At 42.2% G+C, this 19,298-nt stretch overlaps 1 protein-coding gene across 6 annotated transcripts; it reads left to right on the top strand.

Moving 5' to 3' along the window:
* The first annotated feature begins 939 nt into the window (after positions 1 to 939).
* Positions 940 to 13,957, top strand: LOC111976691 (PAN2-PAN3 deadenylation complex catalytic subunit PAN2). Of its 6 annotated transcripts, none has more exons than XM_024005714.2 (26): positions 941 to 1,470; positions 1,800 to 2,095; positions 2,421 to 2,590; positions 2,850 to 2,970; positions 3,117 to 3,194; positions 3,316 to 3,586; positions 3,684 to 4,029; positions 4,422 to 4,518; positions 4,691 to 4,813; positions 4,976 to 5,095; positions 5,272 to 5,400; positions 7,736 to 7,935; positions 8,147 to 8,295; positions 8,414 to 8,520; positions 8,624 to 8,722; positions 8,968 to 9,059; positions 9,259 to 9,400; positions 9,703 to 9,840; positions 10,677 to 10,736; positions 10,843 to 10,933; positions 11,511 to 11,668; positions 11,934 to 12,077; positions 12,272 to 12,451; positions 12,748 to 12,841; positions 12,970 to 13,161; positions 13,315 to 13,957. In XM_024005714.2, exons 2-25 carry the CDS (start codon positions 1,808 to 1,810, stop codon positions 13,158 to 13,160), a joined length of 3,588 nt encoding a protein of 1,195 aa, XP_023861482.1. In that variant the 5' UTR covers positions 941 to 1,470; positions 1,800 to 1,807; the 3' UTR covers position 13,161; positions 13,315 to 13,957. The 6 variants fall into 6 exon arrangements, with proteins under 6 accessions (XP_023861485.1, XP_023861482.1, XP_023861484.1 ...); XM_024005716.2 differs by having other exon boundaries at positions 1,795 to 2,095; positions 13,520 to 13,957; XM_024005713.2 differs by having other exon boundaries at positions 1,795 to 2,095.
* The last annotated feature ends 5,341 nt before the right edge of the window (positions 13,958 to 19,298 follow it).

Raw genomic sequence — 19,298 nt, 5'->3', positions numbered from 1 at the left:
AGATTCCCGGTGTTTGTGATGCTCGTCATTTGGTGCGACGCAGACAGGGTGGCGAGAGTGGTGAAACAGAAGAGTCATTGTCTGTTCTTTTGAGTTTTGATGTTGAGTCTTTGCCCGACAAAGTGATGTTAGGATATATAAGTTATCCTTTACAAACCTTTGTACTGAATTGTTACAGGTGTCAAGCTTATGGGCATGTGGCAGCAGTGTGTAGGATGGAGGTTCCTAGGTGTGAGAAGTGTGGAGAAGGGCATGAGACAAAGGAATGTGTAGCATTGGGGAAAGTAGGGGTATGTGTTAATTGTAGGATTGCTCATGGGGCTGGGGTCAGAAATGTTCTGTGCGGGGGAGGCAGGTGGATGTTTCCAGGGTTAGAGTAGTGCAGAAGTTGTCATATGCTGAGGCAGTGAAGCAAGTAGAGGAAGATGGGTCAAGGGGGAGGGATCCTGAGAGGAGTATATCTGTACCAGTACAGAGGGATAGGCCAACAAGTGATACATGTTTCAGTAAGATTGCATTTTTAGCATTTATAGCAATGGTTATCAACTGTACTGCAGGGATGGAATGTAAGTTGCAGAAAATGTAGGTTGTGGCGGCAGCTGCAGAGAAGTATTTGGGTGTGCGAGACTTGACATCAGAAGAGTTACAGGGTGTGTTAAGTGGTGATGTCCCATCCTTTCAGGTTGTTGGCATGAGGTAGGACTAAATAGATTTAAATAGTGAAGTAGGGTGATATTTATATTTGATTTATTTTTTGAATTTTTGTTGATAATGTAGTGTTAGATGGTAGGGTATTTGTTTATTTATTTTTCAAGCAAAGTATAAGGGAGTTGTACTCCAGTTTAGTAGGTGGCGGTAATGCAACATATTGGATGAAGAATAAGAAAATTGAGGGTTGGTTCTGAACTTTGTCGTTCCGTGAATGTAGCGACACTATTTGCTCCGGAAGTACTTGGTTGCTCGTTGGTTTTATTGTTATTATGAATGAAGCAATCACGGACGCAAAGAAATCTACATAACAAAATTAGCAACTGAGAAGCTATTATTTGGGGCACAGTGTACAGCTATACATTTAGTCAATTATTAATGTCTTCGTTTCCATTGATTTTGAACATGGGATTCGTATTAGGAGTTCTGTTATCCAAACTGTAGCTCATGCTTACTAACGTCGCTAACGTCAGTTAGCTAGCAAACAGTTGCATGAAATCCGCACATGTTGGGCCGATACAGCAAACTAGTTTGTTTTCTTTTAATTGCCTTAAAAATAATGAACACTGTACTATTGCAATCCAGTATAGCAATATTGTAATTCTTACTTAGTTTACGAATACAGCAAACCAACAACTATAGCCCTGATGGTTACCTATTATGCTTAGCATGCTGACAGGGCTAGATTAGCTGGGGTGTAATCATTAGTCCAAACAGTTGCAAAACGTGCAACTAAAATAAGTTTCTATTGGACAAATTCAGGTAAGTCCCATATACCTCATTGGTAAATTCTTCCACATGTCATTATGTTTGCCTCCGTTTAAAAAACGTTTTGGAACAGAATCTGCGGAATGAATACACCTCTGTTACGCCAATAGGTCACTGGTGTTGTTCATTTATTTATTTTTATTGAACCTTTATTTAACTCTGCTAGTCAGTTAAGAACAAATTCTATATATACAATGATGGCCTAATGAGAATGCTACCTAAATATAATTCATAATCTGTAGCTAACTGGCTACTACAGTCAGTCTATAATCCAATTTGCAAGCCTATTTGAACAACATGCACACATTTTATTTCCAGGACAGATGTCCTCATGATGAACTTTGATGGTCTGGACCCAGGAATGGGTGAATACGCACCCGCCCTCCATGGGAATCTAGAGCCGAGTAGGGAGCCCTCGATGGATCCACGACTCAATCCGGGTTTGTTGCAAGGTGTGGAGCTTGATCCAGAGGGTCTTCCCGTGGCCGTACCCGAGTCTGTGCACATGATGGAGGGGATGTTCTCTGAGCTCCATAGTGTGCATGCAGAGGTGGGCGTTCCTGTCACAGCAACTCACTTTGACCTGCAAGAGGAGCTACTCTGGATGGGAAACCACAGGGTAAGAGACAAATTATTATGTGCGAAAATAGGGTCATTCCATGTAATTTCAGCAAGCCACTATCTTAGATTATCTTAGATGGTACCTATATTAGCATTTTCACGCTTCATATCCAAGTAATCTATAAGTAACATCATTCTGTTACGCAGTACTTTTTGGTGGAACAACCCAATAGGGTATTACTAGTACTTGGAACATGTGTGTCCCCAAATGTTTTGTTCACTTTCGTTTCAGTTGGCACTTTTTGTGTAATTTTGCAATATGGGCTATTCGGCACCTTTTTTCCCAGTGATATTAACTTGTTTCCCCACTCTCTTTTCCATAGGGACATGCAATGTCCTTCTTTGGTTCAACCATGGGCCGCTACTCATCTTTCCAGGCGCACTCGACTGATGACATTCGTCAGATTCAGAGCATGGAGACAGGGGTTCTGTTTCTCTCTAAGAGTAATCTCAAATGCCAAACTCGTGGAGGCCTCGTAATGTTCGACTACCCGTGAGTGTCATGCAAAAGCTTTTGCACATTGTAGTTCTTACTGATTTAGTTCTCACTGATAACCCATTAATGTTATTATGCGAGCCATGCAGCCATGTTTGCTTCGGTTCAAAGGTGGGTGCTGAAATTATGCTTGCAAAAATGTATCTGTAGAATCAACATACAGTTGAAGCAAAGTTACAGCTTCAGTTTGGATGTGCATCTTGAATACTGTACAGTATAGTGTAATTGTCTTAATTAATGAATGTGTACATTTCAGAATGGAGGAGGGAGCTGACATGCATAGTCTGCTTATGACAGAAAACAATGCAATGCTCATGGGTGGACTACAGAATTATGTGCTTGAATTTGACCTTAATACTGTGCAGCAGACCCAAAAGGTATTGCATAACATCAGCATGTGAAAATATAACTATAGTTGCAATAAATAATTTTGCCTGTATTTTTTGGCCTATAGGCTCTTGAAAATAAGTGATTGAATAGATGAATAATTGTAAATATTGTGATCTTTCCTTCCAATGCCTAGTTCACAGTCGAGGCTCCAGGGGTAGCTATCATGCGGCAGTCCAATCGTTTCTTATTCTGTGGGAACACATCTGGGAAGGTAAGGACAACAAGAGAGGCCCAAGGCCACCCATGTTTCTCAGTGTTTCGAAAATGCTACTCAGGCTTTTTACATACTTAACCATTCGTTTAGCTCATCATCTTGCCTCCCACAAAACCAGGTGTCCCTTTGTGACCTGCGCACTTTCAAGCTAGAACATGAGTTTGATGCCTTCTCCGGTAGCCTGTCAGACTTCGATGTCCATGGCAACCTCCTGGCTGCATGTGGGTTCTCCAGTCGAGGGCTGAACAGACTGGCGTGTGACCGCTTCCTCATGGTGTTTGACCTGCGCATGATGCGCACTGTGACACCACTCCAGGTGCACGTGGACCCCCTCTTCTTGCGCTTCATCCCTACATACACGTCACGCCTGGCCATCATCTCACAGACAGGTATTGATCAAATGGGGGATGTGTTTGTTATGTAGCCTGCTAGCTGTATTTATCAGACTGCAGAAAATAATTGACCATCTTTTCCCTCCATCCCCAGGAGAGTGTCAGTTCTGTGAGCCCACTGGACTAGCCAACCTGGCTGACGTCTTCCATGTCAACACCGTGGGCCAGTTGCTCATGAGCTTTGATGTGTCTTCCAGCAAGCAGGCTTTGGCTTTTGGGGACTCTGGGGGAGGTGTGCACCTTTGGTCAGACGCCCCAGAAGTCTCCTACAACAGCTACTCACGGGAGACAGAGTTTGCGCTGCCCTGTCTGGTAGACTCCTTGCCTCAGCTAGACTGGAGCCATGACCTGTTGCCCTTGTCCCTCATCCCCATGCCTTTGAACAGCTCAGAGCCGCTGCTGTCAGACTGGGTCACCACACAGGCCACTCCCAGCCCTAGGTACTTAACACATTGTTTTAAGACAAGTGTTGTGTCCTTTTGGGACTTTGATCTGCTGAAGTAGGCTATGGGGTGAATTCACTGCACCTTGAGCTGGGGTAATGCCAATCTCTTCCCAAAAGTTCCCGTAGATGTATTCTCTTGTGCCAGAAGGATCAATTGTCTTCTCCCCTCTCCCGAAAAGTGTATTTTCTTGCTACCACAGATTGCTGATAACTTCTTTGAGGTAACATTTTCTTACGACTGTGGTATGTGGTTGTCCCACCTAGCTGTCTTAAGATGAATGCACGAACTGTAAGTCACTCTGGATAAGAGTGTCTGCTAAAGGACTAAAATGTAAATGACTAAGTTAAAGTAAGTATAAAAATATTTCTCACCTTTTTATCCTCCAGACGAGCACCTCCAGTGGACCCAGAGATCCTGCGCACTATGAACTCTGTAGGGTTCATTGGTTATGCTCCCAATCCTCGCACACGTCCCCGGAACCAGGTACATCAATCATCCACAAATTCAGTGTATTTTGTTTAACATCAGAAGCAATGGGTTTTCATCCATTTTTTGTCCAGGCAGTGTTATCCAGGAAGAGTTGGATACTGAACTATGCTTGGCTTGTATAGAAATCCTCTCTTGGTGACCCAATGACTTGTTTGCTGTGTTTCAGGTTCCTTACAAGATCAAGGAGGTGGAGCTGGACTATGATAACTACAATCAGGGTGTTACTGAGTCTCTTCTTGGTCGAGATGAAGAACCACACCTGTACATGGTGCCCAAAAAATACAGGAAGGTGTGTCTCTTTACTAATTACATTGTTATCTACCTGTAATTGTGAAATGTGTGGTTTATTAGTATGAATATGTGTTATGAGCACAGTTCAATGTGGGTGATGAGGCTAGCTTGTTGTGGAAACGTTAAGACCTGACATCTTGGATTGTTTTGTGTCCATCAGGTCACCATCAAATACTCCAAACTTGGCCTGGAGGACTTTGACTTCAAACATTACAACAGGACTCTGTTTGCTGGTCTTGAACCTCACATTCCCAATGCTTACTGCAACTGCATGATCCAGGTGAGAATCGGAAATGAGTGGCGTTTATTTATATACTGTAAGTATACCAAGGTTGATTTATATTTGTTTAGTTTATCGAGCTCATGATTATTTGTACATTATTTGTTCCCATTTACAAATGAAAATGTTGTAAGATTATTTCAGTGTGTGTTTTCCCTGTGTGTCTAATTGGTTAGGTGTTGTATTTCCTGGAGCCAATCCGCTGCCTGGTCCAGAACCACCTGTGTCAGAAGGAGTTCTGTCTGGCGTGTGAGCTGGGCTTCCTCTTCCACATGCTGGACCTGTCACGAGGAGACCCCTGTCAGGTAGCCACCGATCATAGGAATAGAAAGGCCTTCTCCATTCAAGTCAATGATGGCATAATGGGTGGACTGGCAGCCATTTTGAGTGTACCCGTGCCAGGAAGTAAATGCAGGAATTATTCCCTTCAATTTGTGCTGTGATTTGTTAAGTTAACTCAACCGACATAGATGTGGTAAATAAATCAATGGAACGCAGACTGTGGGGGATAGAAGGTTGCCAGATTGGGGCACATTCAACAAATCTAATCTAACAAAGTGGTTATTCATCAAATCCGTCATGATTGATGTGTTTACTAAAGTCTGATGGTGCATACATTTAGCTATTTTTGCTGCATTTAGAAGTTGTCCCTTTTCAGGTTTAGAAGTGACTGCTAAATGCTACTCCCATTCGTATAAACTGGTAGCATAGCTAGCATACAGAAATCAGTGGTGGTAGTGAGTCGTTTTTAACTGTAATGCAATTGACTGGTGATGATGACATGAACATGTATTGGGTTTCACATCCATACAGCATTATACTCAGATTTTTTACCTCAACAGTGTGAAGTACACATAAACACTGAACAAAAATATAAACGCAACATACAACAATTTCAAAGATTTTACTGAGTTTCAGTCAAGGATCTGGGTAGGAAAAACGTATCCAAAACTGTACCTTAGAGGAACCTTCGAGATACATAGTTGACCTAGCACTCTGATTTATACACCAAATCTAGCAATCACACTTCTGCCAGACTGACCTGGTTGAGGGTGACAAACTCAGCGTCCAGTCCCACGAGGTCTCCGGCCTGGGGCATCTCACTGACCATGAGGGGGATGAATGTGGCGTGGCTCCTCTTCTGCTTCCTTGCCAGTGATGCCTCTGTCAGCAGCACACTGGCCTCGATGGGAAGTGTTTTTAACTGTGAAAGACTGACAGAAATCAAGTTTTGGGGTGGGGGTGTTATCAAACGGGTAATAAGTGCAGTCACACACAGTACCACAAACACCACTTCTTTAGCTTGAAGACCATGCCTTTGTACAGAGACGGAAACTGGTACAAAATACAAAAAAGGTGGACCGCAAGGCTATGTGGAGTTAAATACACTGAGTATATAAAAAATGAAGACCTCCCCCCCACACACACACACACACACTTTTGCCCTCAGAACAGTCTCCATTCGGGGCATGGACTCTACAAGGTGTCGAAAGTGTTCAACAGGGATGCTGGCCCATGTTGACTCCAATGCTTCCCACAGTTGTGTCAAGTTGGCTTAAAAATCCTTCTTTAACCTGTCTCCTCCCTTTCATCTACACTGGTTGAAGTGGATTTAACAAGTGACATCAATAAGGGATCATAGCTTTCACATGGATTCACCAAGCCAGTCTATCATGGAAAGAGCACGTGTCCTTAACGTTTTGTATACTCGGTGTAATTTAAGTGCCTAGGTGCAAAATAAAGTAACAGGGTTGATGTTTTCATGTTAAGTCAGCCATTTAAAAAAAAAATGGAAATGTCTGAAACTGTGTACGTCTTACTTGTGGATATTGAACATAAAAATCTAAACTCAAGATGGGCGGCAGGTAGCCTAGCTGTTAAGAGCGTTGGGACTGTATCTGAAAGGTTGCTGGTTCGAATCACCGAGCCGACCAGGTGAAAAATCAGTCGTTATGCCCTTGAGCAAGTCACTAACCCTAATTGCTCTTGTAAGTCGCTCTGGATAAGAGCGTCTGCTAAAAGACTACTATGTCAATGTAATGTGTAAATCTATTTGTCTACATGCCATTTTAAAAACAATGCAGCTATTGGAGTAAACCTATTTTGGGTTAAGACAAGTAACCATGAGTAAGAATAAGACATCTGATTAACACTTCATTTATAACGGTTGGTTTTATTATAGCTAATAAATAACCAAATCATTGACGCATCAATAGATAAGAGAAATCCATGTCTCTTATCTGCCCTGCGAGCCGGTTGGCATACGTGTCATCGCACTTCCTCATTTGATTGGTCGAGTCGGTGGGCCTTCTTACTTTGGCTGTGGTAACAAGTGACGACCTGTAGGGTCAGAGGTTCCAAGCCACTCTATTCATTCTAGCTCTATGCCACCGACAGCCATGACACATCTCACACTCTGTCATATGGTCCATCTCTCAATACAAAATCATAGACCCCTGTAGTAATGTTCTTATGTAGATGTAATAGAGTTGTAATAAAGAGTTTGATGCAGTTGTAATAGAGTACTGTAATGTGTTTATGTATGCACTGAACTGACGGACCATAATTGAACCATCCTGCTGCCTACTCCCATGGCCATTCACTCATTGCAACCACTGTCCCCTCTAACCCCTCTCAAAGGCCAGTAATTTCCTCCGAGCTTTCCGAACAATCCCAGAGGCGTCTGCCCTGGGCCTAATCCTGGCTGACTCTGATGAGCAGACGGGGAAGGCTAGGCTGGGTCGTCTCATCCAGAGCTGGAACCGCTTCATTCTAACCCAGCTCCACCAGGAGACCCAGGAGCAGGAGGGGCCACAGGCCTACCGAGGAGCCAGCAGCAGGTGACACCTTTTTCCTTTTGTTTATTTTTAACAGCCCCCCCCCCCCCCCCCCCAAAAAAAGATCTAGTTTCAAATGATGTGCATTTCTTAAACTCTCAATGTTAGGAAGTAAATCAGCTTTTAACATTTCTTTAGTGTATACTAGAGCATCTTCTATTTGTGTTTAGTGATGACTTTGGCTTGATAATTCTTTAATGCTCTGTTGGGACAGTGCTCTGGGCTCCTCAGGCGAGTCTGTCATCGGAAGGCAGTTTGGGTGTGAGGTTGAGAACAGCAGCCTGTGTCGCTGTGGAAAGGAGACAGTACGCTCCTCTCTAACCTTGCTCTTCACCATGCACTACCCTGAGCAGAACTCACTTGGTAAGTTTTCCCCTAATCATCTTTACTCTGCAAGTATTTGACTAGTATCACTGTTATTTGGTACAATTAGTACAATTGATCATATATTGATGTTTTACTGTAAACCCTATTCTGTTAGATAAGACGATAAAGGAGTACGACTTTGCTGAGATCCTGAAGAAGAGTATATGTCTGGAGCAGAGTACACAGGCATGGTGTGAGAACTGTGAAAAGTACCAGCCCACAGTAAGTGACACTTTTTAAAAACCTTTTTTTAGTTTTAAAATTGGTTTGTTTATTGTTTGAGTCGATTCTTTAATGTGTTTTTCCTGTATCCATCTATCGCTAGGTGCAGACACGGAACATCCGCTGCCTTCCTGATGTACTGGTCATTAACTGTGAGGTGAACAGTGTCAAAGAAGCTGAGTTCTGGAAGGCTCAGGCAGAGGTGAGCTCTTAAATCCAAACCATAATCGACCGCTTGAGTTTTTCCTCCTACAATGGCAAATGCTGAATACAGACTGCTATTGATATTTACAATGACATGATGGCCATATATTTACAGGAGCTACAGGAGCACATTAGAGATGTAGTACTTCTATTATCCCGATGGTGTTGTTTGTGTTTCCAGTGTCAGTAATATTTTGCCACAAAGTTATTATAGTGAATCAAGCTGTTCCTCTCTCTCCACAGTACGCTTTCATCAAGGCCAAGAAGAAAGAGGAAATGGAACCCCATAAGCCCAAAGAACCTCCACCACAACAACCAACTGAGTGGTGCTTAGAGTACGAATGATGAACCTTTCCACATATTTGGCTAGTGAGAGTTCATACTCTCAGGAAATATTGATGGGAAAGCTTGTTAAAACAATGATCATCTGACATTTTGTTTTTGAAATGTTACCCTGCATCGGGGCCAATTCAGGAAGTAAACTGAAATACAAATTTCCCTCAATGCACTTTTGATAACCTCCATGTTGTTTAGGGATGGGCTGGTCAATACGGAGGGCCTGACCTTTGACACCAGAGTGGAGGACCTGCGTCACATCTGGATCCCTCTCACTCTGAAGATGTCCATCAGCAAAAGCCAGGGCCTGGAGATAAGCAGTTGGCCAGAGGAAGAAGAGGTGAGAGAAGGGTTTCAAAATTCTGGGATTTTTTTTTTTTTTAATCCCTGGTTTTCAAGAAATCCAGGGAATTGATTGAAAGTTCATGGAATTGTGCAACCCTAGGTGAGAGACACAGAACAGCCAACAACTACTTTTACTTCACATTCATAGGTTCACTCACCAAATCATTTTCCAAGATGTTTTTTCCATTTGGCTCCTTCTAGCTTGTTTTTGTTTTTCCATACTGGTTTCAGTTTAATAGAATGAACTGTATTAGTACTCTATGTATGAAAATGCTTTTTCTTTAACCAATCGTTTAGCTGAGCTCCACTGAGGAGGCTGAAGGAGCGTCTCTCTATGATTTGGTGGTTACTGTGCCTCATGTACTGGACGCTCGAACCGGGGGAAACCTGGTAGCACACATCAAAGTGGGAGAGACCTATCACGTCAGAAAAGAGGTGAGTGGATGGATAGATCTGTTAGAGACAAAGTAAGAACATCAACAGACATCAGGAGAATGGAAAGCTACACTGAGTGTACAAAACATTGAGAACACCTGCTCTTTCCATGACAGATTGACCAGGTCAATCCAGGTGAATGCTATAATCCCTTATTGATGTCACTTGTTAAATCCACTTCAATCAGTGTAGATGATGGGGAGGAGACATTAAAGAAGGATTTTTAAGCATTTAGACTGATTGTGTATGTGTGCCATCACATCCGGCTGGGATTGAGAGTCCCATAGGGCGGCGCACAATTGGCCCAGCATCGTCCAGATTTGGCCGGGGTAGGCCGTCATTGTAAATAAGAATTTGTTCTTAACTGACTTGCCTAGTTAAATAAAGGTTACATAAAAAAATTTAAAAAAATAAAGATGTAGAGGGTGAATGGGCAAGACAAAATATTTAAGTGTTTTTTGAAAGGGGTATGGTAGTAGGATGCCAAGCGCACCGGTTTGTGTCAAGAACTGCAATGCTGCTGGGTTTTCCATGCTCAACAGTTTCCCGTGTGTATCAAGAATGATCCACCACTTAAAGGACATCGACCAGCCAACTTGACACAACTGTGGGAAGCATTGGGGTCAACATGGGCCAGCATCCCTGTGAAACGCTTTTGACTACTTGTAGATTCCATGCCCTGACGAATTGAGTCTGTTCTGAGGGCAAAGGGGGGGGTTTAACTCAATATTAGGAAGGAATTCTTAGTGTTTTGTACACTCATTGTATATATGCTAATAATAATCATGTGAAAACCATATTTGTCTAATTTATTTTTGTTCATGTTGCGGTTTAAGGGGGTAACACACCAGCAGTGGTATCTATTCAATGATTTCCTGATTGAGCCAATTGACAAGGTCATCTTTGATTACTCATTGAATCAACATATCAAATATCTTATTAATTCCTCAAATATAACAGGAGTCTACAATAAGTGTTTGTGTTTTTGTTTGTGTGTTTCAGGCGGAAGCAGCACAGTTTGATGTGAACTGGAAGGTGCCTGCCATCTTGTATTACGCCAAGAGAAACTACCACTCCAAATACGACCTACGCAGTAAGCAATCCACTCATTGGCAGTATGTCCAACTGGCCTCACAACCGCAGACTACATGTATGGCGTCGTGTGTGCGAGCGGTTGGCCGATGTCAACGTTTTGAACAAAGTGCCCCATGGTGGCGGTGGGGTTATGGTATGGGCAGGCATAAACACAATTGCATTTTATCGATGCCAATTTGAATGCACAGAAATACCATGACGAGATCGTGAGTGAGACCCATTGTGAGGCCCACTTTCTTTAAGGTATCTGTGACCACGAGATGCATATCTGTATTCCCAGTCATGTGAAATCCATAGATTAGGGCCTAATGAAAGTATTTCAATTGACTGATTTCCTTATATGAACTGTAACTCAGTAAAATCTTTGAAATTGTTGCAAGTTGTGTTTATAATTTTGTTCAGTATACATAACACGTCAGGATATTTGTCTTGGTGTCATTCCAAACCAGTACGCAACATAACCTTGACCTCCTCTGTGAAGATGGGTGGTGTTTGTGGTACTGTGTGTGACTGCACTTATTACCTGTTTGATAACACCCCCACCCCAACACTTGATTTCTGTCGGTCTTTCCCAGTTAAAAACCCCATCGAGGCCAGTGTGCTGCTGACAGAGGCATCACTGGCGAGGAAGCAGAGGAAGAGCCACGCCACATTCATCCCCCTCATGGTCAGTGAGATGCCCCAGGCCGGAGACCTCGTGGGACTGGACGCTGAGTTTGTAACCCTCAACCAGGTCAGTCTGGCAGAAGTGTGATTGCTAGATTTGGTGTATAAGTCAGAGTGCTAGGTCAACTATGTATCTAGAAGGTTCCTTTTCAGCTACGGTTTTGGAATAGTTTTTCCTACCCAGATCCTAACCGTAATCATTAAATAGGTGTATAGGAGGGGCAGCTTCACCCTAGCATCATAGAAATTATGCTAATAATCAACATCTCTGCTTGGAGATCCACTGTTTAAATTCCCCCCTATGGATCAAATCCATGTCTTTGGGTATGTAGGAGGAGGCAGAGCTACGCAGCGACGGTACCAAGTCTACCATTAAGCCCAGTCAGATGTCTGTGGCACGGATCACCTGTGTGCGCGGTCAGGGTCCCAACGATGGAGTACCATTCATCGATGACTACATCTCCACTCAGGAGCAGGTAATGCAGCCCCTCTCGACCTGGCGATAATATGAGTACTTTAACAGGATGGATGGATGTTCCGATAATTATTGCTTTGCAGTAAAATCGGATGTTAAATAACCACGAACAATACAGCTTCTTAACAAAAATACCTAAATTCAACTCATCTTAGTTCTTGAAGTTGAATCTACTTCACTCTTTTGCTGGTGCAGGTGGTGGACTATCTGACCCAGTACTCAGGCATCAAACCAGGGGACCTAGATGCTAAGATTTCCTCTAAGCACTTGACCACTCTGAAGTCAACTTACCTGAAGCTGCGCTTCCTCATTGACACCGGAGTGCGCTTTGTTGGCCATGGTTTACAAAAGGACTTCCGGGTTATAAATTTGCTGGTAAATTTGTATACTTAATATATCGGATTGTGAAATTGAACCAAATTTACCTGTTTCTATACCCCTGGCTGCAGTTTTAGTAAAGATTATGGTCCGGTTTCCCAGACACAGATTAAGCCTCGGACTAAAAAGAATGCTCAATGGAAAATGTCCTTTAAAATGGCTTTTTAGTCCAGAACCAATCTTAATCTGTGTCCAGTATTCCAGCCCTATTGGTTAGCTAGAAACAGTAGACAGGGTCATTTCAGTGGAGGGAGTTTGGGAGCTCATCTGTGTTTTTATGTTTCCTTGCTCAGGTGCTGAAGGATCAGGTAGTTGACACAGTCTACCTGTTCCATATGCCTCGTAAGAGGATGATCTCTCTGCGCTTTCTCGCCTGGTACTTCCTGGGTAAGAGTTTATACTCCTCAACCACTGTTTTGTTCATATAGAAATTACTTCTTAGTCTGACATTTTCCAAATTTCTCCATGTAACACAAAATTGTGTGAAAAGGCAAAACTGCTACTTGCTTCTCCAGACCTTAACATCCAGGGTGAAACCCATGACAGTATCGAGGATGCACGCACCGCACTTTCGCTGTACAATAAGTACCTGGAACTGAGTCGTGGAGGAGGAAACAACGAAGTCCGCAAAGTTCTGAAGGGACTCTATGAGAAAGGCCGCAAGATGGACTGGAAAGTCCCGGACTGTGACACAGGAGATGGTTAAGGTAGCCCAAAAAGTATGAAACTGGCATAGCATTAGAGAGTGTAATGTTGGTGGGGTTTAGAAATTATTGAGATTAACTAAACTTTACTTACTATTATTAGCAGTTTACAGTATCAATCAATCCACACTAATTAAATGTGGTCCCCTCCCACAGGTACAGTTGTCTTTCCCTCAATGACGGGACTGTGAAGAGGGCCTGAAGACAAACTGATTCACTCTCTATTTCAATCAGCTTTTTCTTTTGTATTGTTACAACTAGGGCTAACACAATTACCGTACAACCGTTTAACTAAGAGTTATGGATGAAGACCGTCATGAAAATAAAATAACTGTATTTTTTTGTTGTTGCTATTTTAAAGGTTATAATGATGACCGCGGTAATTTGGCTGACCAATAACCGCCATCAAAAATTCCATGACGTCGCAGCCCTAGTTACAATAAGTTCAATAAGACCCCCATACATGAAACTGGACCAGTCATCGACAAGAGCAGAATCCTGACCGAGGTTGTGTCAGTGTCCCAACTTTCCACATAATCTTGCTTGCCTGTACAGAATTTGAATAAGGACTGAACAGTTTTGATCTTCTCCAAAGCATAAACCAAAACTATTTCTGATTTAATTTTTCCTTTTCTATTTTTCATTAGATTTGTAAAGAATGTTTTTTATTATGCTGCTTACATGGGCAAAGAATAGTATTTTGAAAATGTGCTGAAGTTTTTGTAGTGATGTTTCTAGAGGCCTGTAATTAAAACAGAATATAAACTCAGCAAAAAAAATAAACGTACCTTTTTCAGGACCCTGTCTTCCAAATAACTTCACAGATCTTCATTGTAAAGGGTTTAAACACTGTTTCCCATGCTTGTTCAATGAACCATAAACAACTAATGAACATGCACCTGTGGAACGGTCGTTAAGACACAAACAGCTTACAGACGGTAGGCAATTATAGGTCACAGTTATGAAAACTTAGGACACTAAAGATTCCTTTCTACTGATCCCAAAAGAAAGATGCCCAGGGTCCCTGCTCATCTGCATGAACGTGCCTTAGAAATGCTGCAAGGAGGCATGAGGACTGCAGATGTGGCCAGGGTAATAAATTGCAATGTCCGGACTGTGAGATGCCTAAGACAGCGCTACAGGGAGACAGGACATACAGCTGATTGTCCTCGCGGTGGCAGACCACGTGTAACAACACCTGCACAGGATTGGTACATCCGAACATCACACCTGCGGGTCACGGTACAGGATGGCAACAATAACCCCCCGAGTTACACCAGGAACGCACAATCCCTCCATCAGTGCTCAGACTGTCCACAATAGGCTGAGAGAGGCTGGACTGAGGGCTTGTAGGCCTGTTGTAAGGCAAGTCCTCACCAGACATCACCGGCAACAACATCGCCTATGGGCACAAACCCACCGTCGCTGGACCAGACAGGACTGGCAAAAAGTGCTCTTTACTGATGAGTTGCGGTTTTGTCTCAGAAGGGGTGATGGTCGGAGTTGTGTTTATCGTCGAAGGAATGAGCGAGGCCTGTACTCTGGAGCGGGATCGATTTGGAGGTAGAGGATCTGTCATGGTCTGGGGCGGTGTGTCACGGCATCATCGGACTGAGCTTGTTGTCATTGTAGGCAATCTCAACACTGTGCGTTACAGGAGACATCCTGCAAGACAGGAATGTCTGTTCTGCCATGGCCAGCGAATTGCCCGGATCTCAATCCCATTGAGCACGTCTGGGACCTGTTGGATCGGAGTGTGAGGGTTAGGGCTATTCCCCCGAGAAATGTCCGGGAACTTGCAGGTGCCTTGGTGGAAGAGTGGGGTAACCTCTCACAGCAAGAACTGGCAAATCTGGTGTAGTCCATGAGGAGGAGATGCACTGCAGTACTTAATGCAGCTGGTGGCCACACCAGATACTGACTGTTACTTTTGATTTTGACCCCCACCCCTTTGTTCAGGGACAAATTATTAAATTTCTGTTAGTCACATGTCTGTGGAACTTGTTCAGTTTGTCTCAGTTGTTGAATCTTGTTATGTTCATACAAATATTTACACGTTAAGTTTGCTGAAAATAAACGCAATTGACAGTGAGAGGACGTTTTTTTTTTTTTTGCTGAGTTTAGTACACTGAACTATTTATATTTTACTCCAAATCCACACACATTTTATGTGATAAAGATGTGGGCTATATGTTTAAGAAATGTTTTACTTTGCGGATTATTTATACCATATATTCTACTGTAGTGTGAAATGAATGGACATTAAGATGTTGCCAAGGCCTCCACGGCTCAGGGTTATAGCACCCTCTGCTGACCATACTTGGGAAGGTTTTCTTCTGTAATTCCAGTTGACACTGACAGGTGTAAACTTCTGGAAAAGTCAACCCGGGCTACTTCCAGCCTGTCTGACCACAATAAACCATTAAAAATGCAACAAACACTTTCTTTGCCACATTTTGCAATGTCCAATCCGTTTTTTGTTAGCTAAATGTGTGCTGAGCTTTCTGGAGTAAGTAAAAAAATATATGGTTTTATTGGTGAGCACTGCACTGCACAGAGTTGCCATTATAAGGAGTTGACACTGGATGAGTGTATTTGTGAATGTTATGGATTTGATTTAGGTTTAAAACGTGGTACCCGACGTTTCATCAGCCGGGAGCGCAAAAAACGAGTTTTTACGTCATCCTCTGTTGTGACGTAACGATGGTGTGGTTTTCCGAGGTCAGACAAGTAATACTGTAAATATTGTAAAGAGGATAAGAAGGTAGTCGATCAGCAGCGATCTTTAGCCAGTCATCATACTCAGTAGACCTAGAATAGATCATACCGTGCCGTTTTTCTCTACTTTAGCATATCCAATAATATCCTGTTTTTAATGCCAATAGACATTGTACCTGTAATCAATTTAAACGCTATAGCAGGGCCGGCGCCAGAACGAATCAGTTGGAGGGGACTTTGATTTTTCCACCTATGTGTGCACGTAGGAGGTCCATTAATCTTTTGAATGGGTGTAAGTAAATAACAAGATGGCCCGCACACTGTTAAAGTTCCCAATTCACTGCTTTATTGACAACGTTTCGGTCAGGTCAAACACACAGAGTGCTCACGTCCCAAAATATACACATTTCACCTCACATGACCATTACGCAAAATGACGCATGGTGGGTACAAAAACAATTAGTTTATCTATAATTATTTGATATCAATTAGATGGGCGCGTAACGTACTAGGGTGGAACTACCCCACACCCCCCCCCCCCCCCTGGATGAAGGGCTTGCTTAGGCGTATAAATGGTTGAAGTTTACACCTTTTTTGTTATTTCATAAAATTTTGTCATCCCACACACAACAATTGTGTTAAAATCAATCGGTTTTATTTAGAAATTCTTTATTCATTTTTTTATTTTATTATCTAAATTAAATATGGGGGCGGTTATGGTGTTGCACATGTCACCATTAATATCCTCACTATGAGGAAATTTGATGTAAAGTACATACCTACACGTACGCTTTGGTCACAAGACGCAGGCCTCCTTATTGTCCCTAGAATTTCTAAGCAAACAGCTGGAGGCAGGGCTTTCTCCTATAGAGCTCAATTTTTATGGAATGGTCTGCCTACCCATGTGAGAGACGCAGACTCGGTCTCGACCTTTAAGTCTTTATTGAAGACTCATCTCTTTGGTAGGTCCTATGATTGAGTGTAGTCTGGCCCAGGAGTGTGAAGGTGAACAGAAAGGCACTGGAGCAACAAACCGCCCTTGCTGTCTCTGCCTGGCTGGTTCCCCTCTCTCTACTGGGATTCTCTGCCTCTAACCCTATTACAGGGGCTGAGCTGTCCCTAGGAGGGGTGCGTCACTTGAGTGGGTTGAGTCACTGACGTGATCTTCCTGTCCGGGTTGGCGCTGCCCCTTGGGTTGTGCCGTGGCGGAGATCTTTGTGGGCTATACTCGGCCTTGTCTCAGGATGGTAAGTTGGTGGTTGAAGATATCCCTCTAGTGGTGTGGGGGCTGTGCTTTGGAAAAGTGGGTCAAGTTTAATCAAATACATTTGTAATGAATCATTAAATTATCTTGAATATGAATTAGCCTGAAGTCACAAAAGCAGTTTTGCAAGCGGTGCAGTAGAAAACGTAGCCTGCGTGGTGATACGTCAACACGTATGTCAAGCAGCAGGGCAGCTAACTTGTACAGTTCACTTCTATGAATAGAAGTTTGAGGCAGTTTATGGAAAGGTTTGATATTATAGATATTTGGAGAGTAAAGTTTCCTAATGACAAGTCTTTCACAGGGAGTAATAAGGCTTGCTCCAGACAATCACGCATAGATGTTTGGCTGGTGGCTAAATGTTTTTATTAACAGTGTATTTCTGTTAACATCCTTGCCACTCCCCTTACTGATCATAGAGATATTTATATTGACATTAAACTTTTTATCTCTGATAATGGCCTTGGCAGAGCATCCTACTGGAAGCTGAATAGCTCTATATTAAAACCAAGAGTTGGTCAAGATGGAGATAAACAATTTAATTACACACTTTTGGAACAAAGCTATAAGTGACAATTCATACAGTAATAACTGGGAGCTTTTTTAAATATGAGGTTGGAAAATATTTAAGAAAATATGGGAGTATTCTTGCCAAGACAAGGAGAGCTGAAGAAGAAAGTCTGTTGAAAGTCTCTCAGAGGAGGACAAGTCTGTTCTGTTTGAGCTACAAAACAAGTTGGATGATATGTATAATCTGAAAGTAGAGGGAGCCTTCCTTTGTCAGATCTAGGAAGAAGTGGCTAGAGGAGGGTGAACAAAATTCATCTTATTTTTTCAGGTTAGAAAAATACCACTCTAAAAATAATACAATTCAACAATTAAATATTAATGGTCTCATCACAGATGATCCCAAATTAATCTCTAACTTTAGTTGCAACTTCTACAGGAATTTATATAGTTCTAACTATTGTGAGGTTTCCTCAACTCTTTTCTTTGACTCTTTGGGGGATGTGAAATCAATTGGGGAGGCTGAGAGGGAACATTGTGATGACCCTATTATAGGTGAAGAGATCATTTATTCTATTGAACACCTTCAAAATAATAAGTCTCCTGGGACTGATGGTATATCTGCTGAGTTTTACAAAACTTTTTCTCAACAGTTGGCCCCATTTCTGTTGGAGGTGTTTTCTGAAAACATTACAAATAATGCTCTCCTTCCCAGTTTGACTCAAGGTCTGATTACAATAATACCTAAGCCCAAGAAAGACTTGCTTCTACTCGATAATTGGCATCCAATCTGTCTGCTCAATAATGACTACAAAATATTAGCCTCTATATTTGCAAAAAGAATGAAGGCAGTATTGGACTCAATTATAGAAGAGACCCAATCTGGCTTCATGAGGAATAGACACATCTCTAATAATATCCAACTGGTGTTAGACCTTATTGACTATTCTAATTTAATCTTCGAAGATAGTTTTATTGTCTTCTTAGACTTTTATAAAGCCTTCGATACAGTGGAACATGAGTTTCTATTTCTCTCCCTTGAGAAATTTGGTTTTGGGGAATTATTTTGTAGTACTATTAAAACTCTTTATATGAATGGGAAGAGTTCAATTAAATTAAAGCATGGCACTTCTAGATTTGATTTGAAAAGAGGGATTAGGCAAGGTTGCCCAATTTTGCCTTACCTCTTCCTGCTTGCAACCCAACTTCTTACAAGTTCTGTTAAATCCAGCAATATAAAAGGGATCTCTATTGCTGACAGAGATATTATCATAAGTAAACTTGCAGATGACACAACCCTCTTTTTGAAAGATGCTGACCAGATTCCTAGAGCAGTCGATGTGATAAATATATTTTCCAAAGCATCTGGTCTTTGCCTATACCTTAATAAGTGTGAATTGTTTGCTGTTAAAGACTGTGTGATACCCTCTATATGCAATATTCCAGTCAAGGAGAAAGTAACATACCTTGGGATTACCATATCTAATTATTGAACAAAACAAAAAGAAGTTGAACCATTGGTTGCAGAGGGATTTATCCTTGAAAGGTTGAGTATTGCTTTCTAAAGCTGAAGGTATCTCCAGACATACTTATGCAGCCCAGTCCCTATATCTTGACAACAAAATAGGTAAAGTGGTTGACCAGGTGCTTT

The sequence above is a fragment of the Salvelinus sp. IW2-2015 genome, linkage group LG17, assembly GCF_002910315.2.
Source record: "Salvelinus sp. IW2-2015 linkage group LG17, ASM291031v2, whole genome shotgun sequence".
Classification (NCBI taxonomy): domain Eukaryota; kingdom Metazoa; phylum Chordata; class Actinopteri; order Salmoniformes; family Salmonidae; genus Salvelinus; species Salvelinus sp. IW2-2015.
Note: the sequence above shows the minus strand (reverse complement) of the source record. Positions and strands in the feature narration are given on the sequence as shown.

Excerpts from the sequence above, each read along its gene's own strand:
- LOC111976691 (XM_024005714.2), top strand. The coding sequence starts at position 1,808 with ATGATGAACTTTGATGGTCTGGACCCAGGAATGGGTGAATACGCACCC. Across the intron at positions 3,587-3,683 it reads GGCCATCATCTCACAGACAG|GAGAGTGTCAGTTCTGTGAG; the intron begins GTATTGATCAAA and ends CTCCATCCCCAG. Across the intron at positions 12,842-12,969 it reads TCTCGCCTGGTACTTCCTGG|ACCTTAACATCCAGGGTGAA; the intron begins GTAAGAGTTTAT and ends TTGCTTCTCCAG.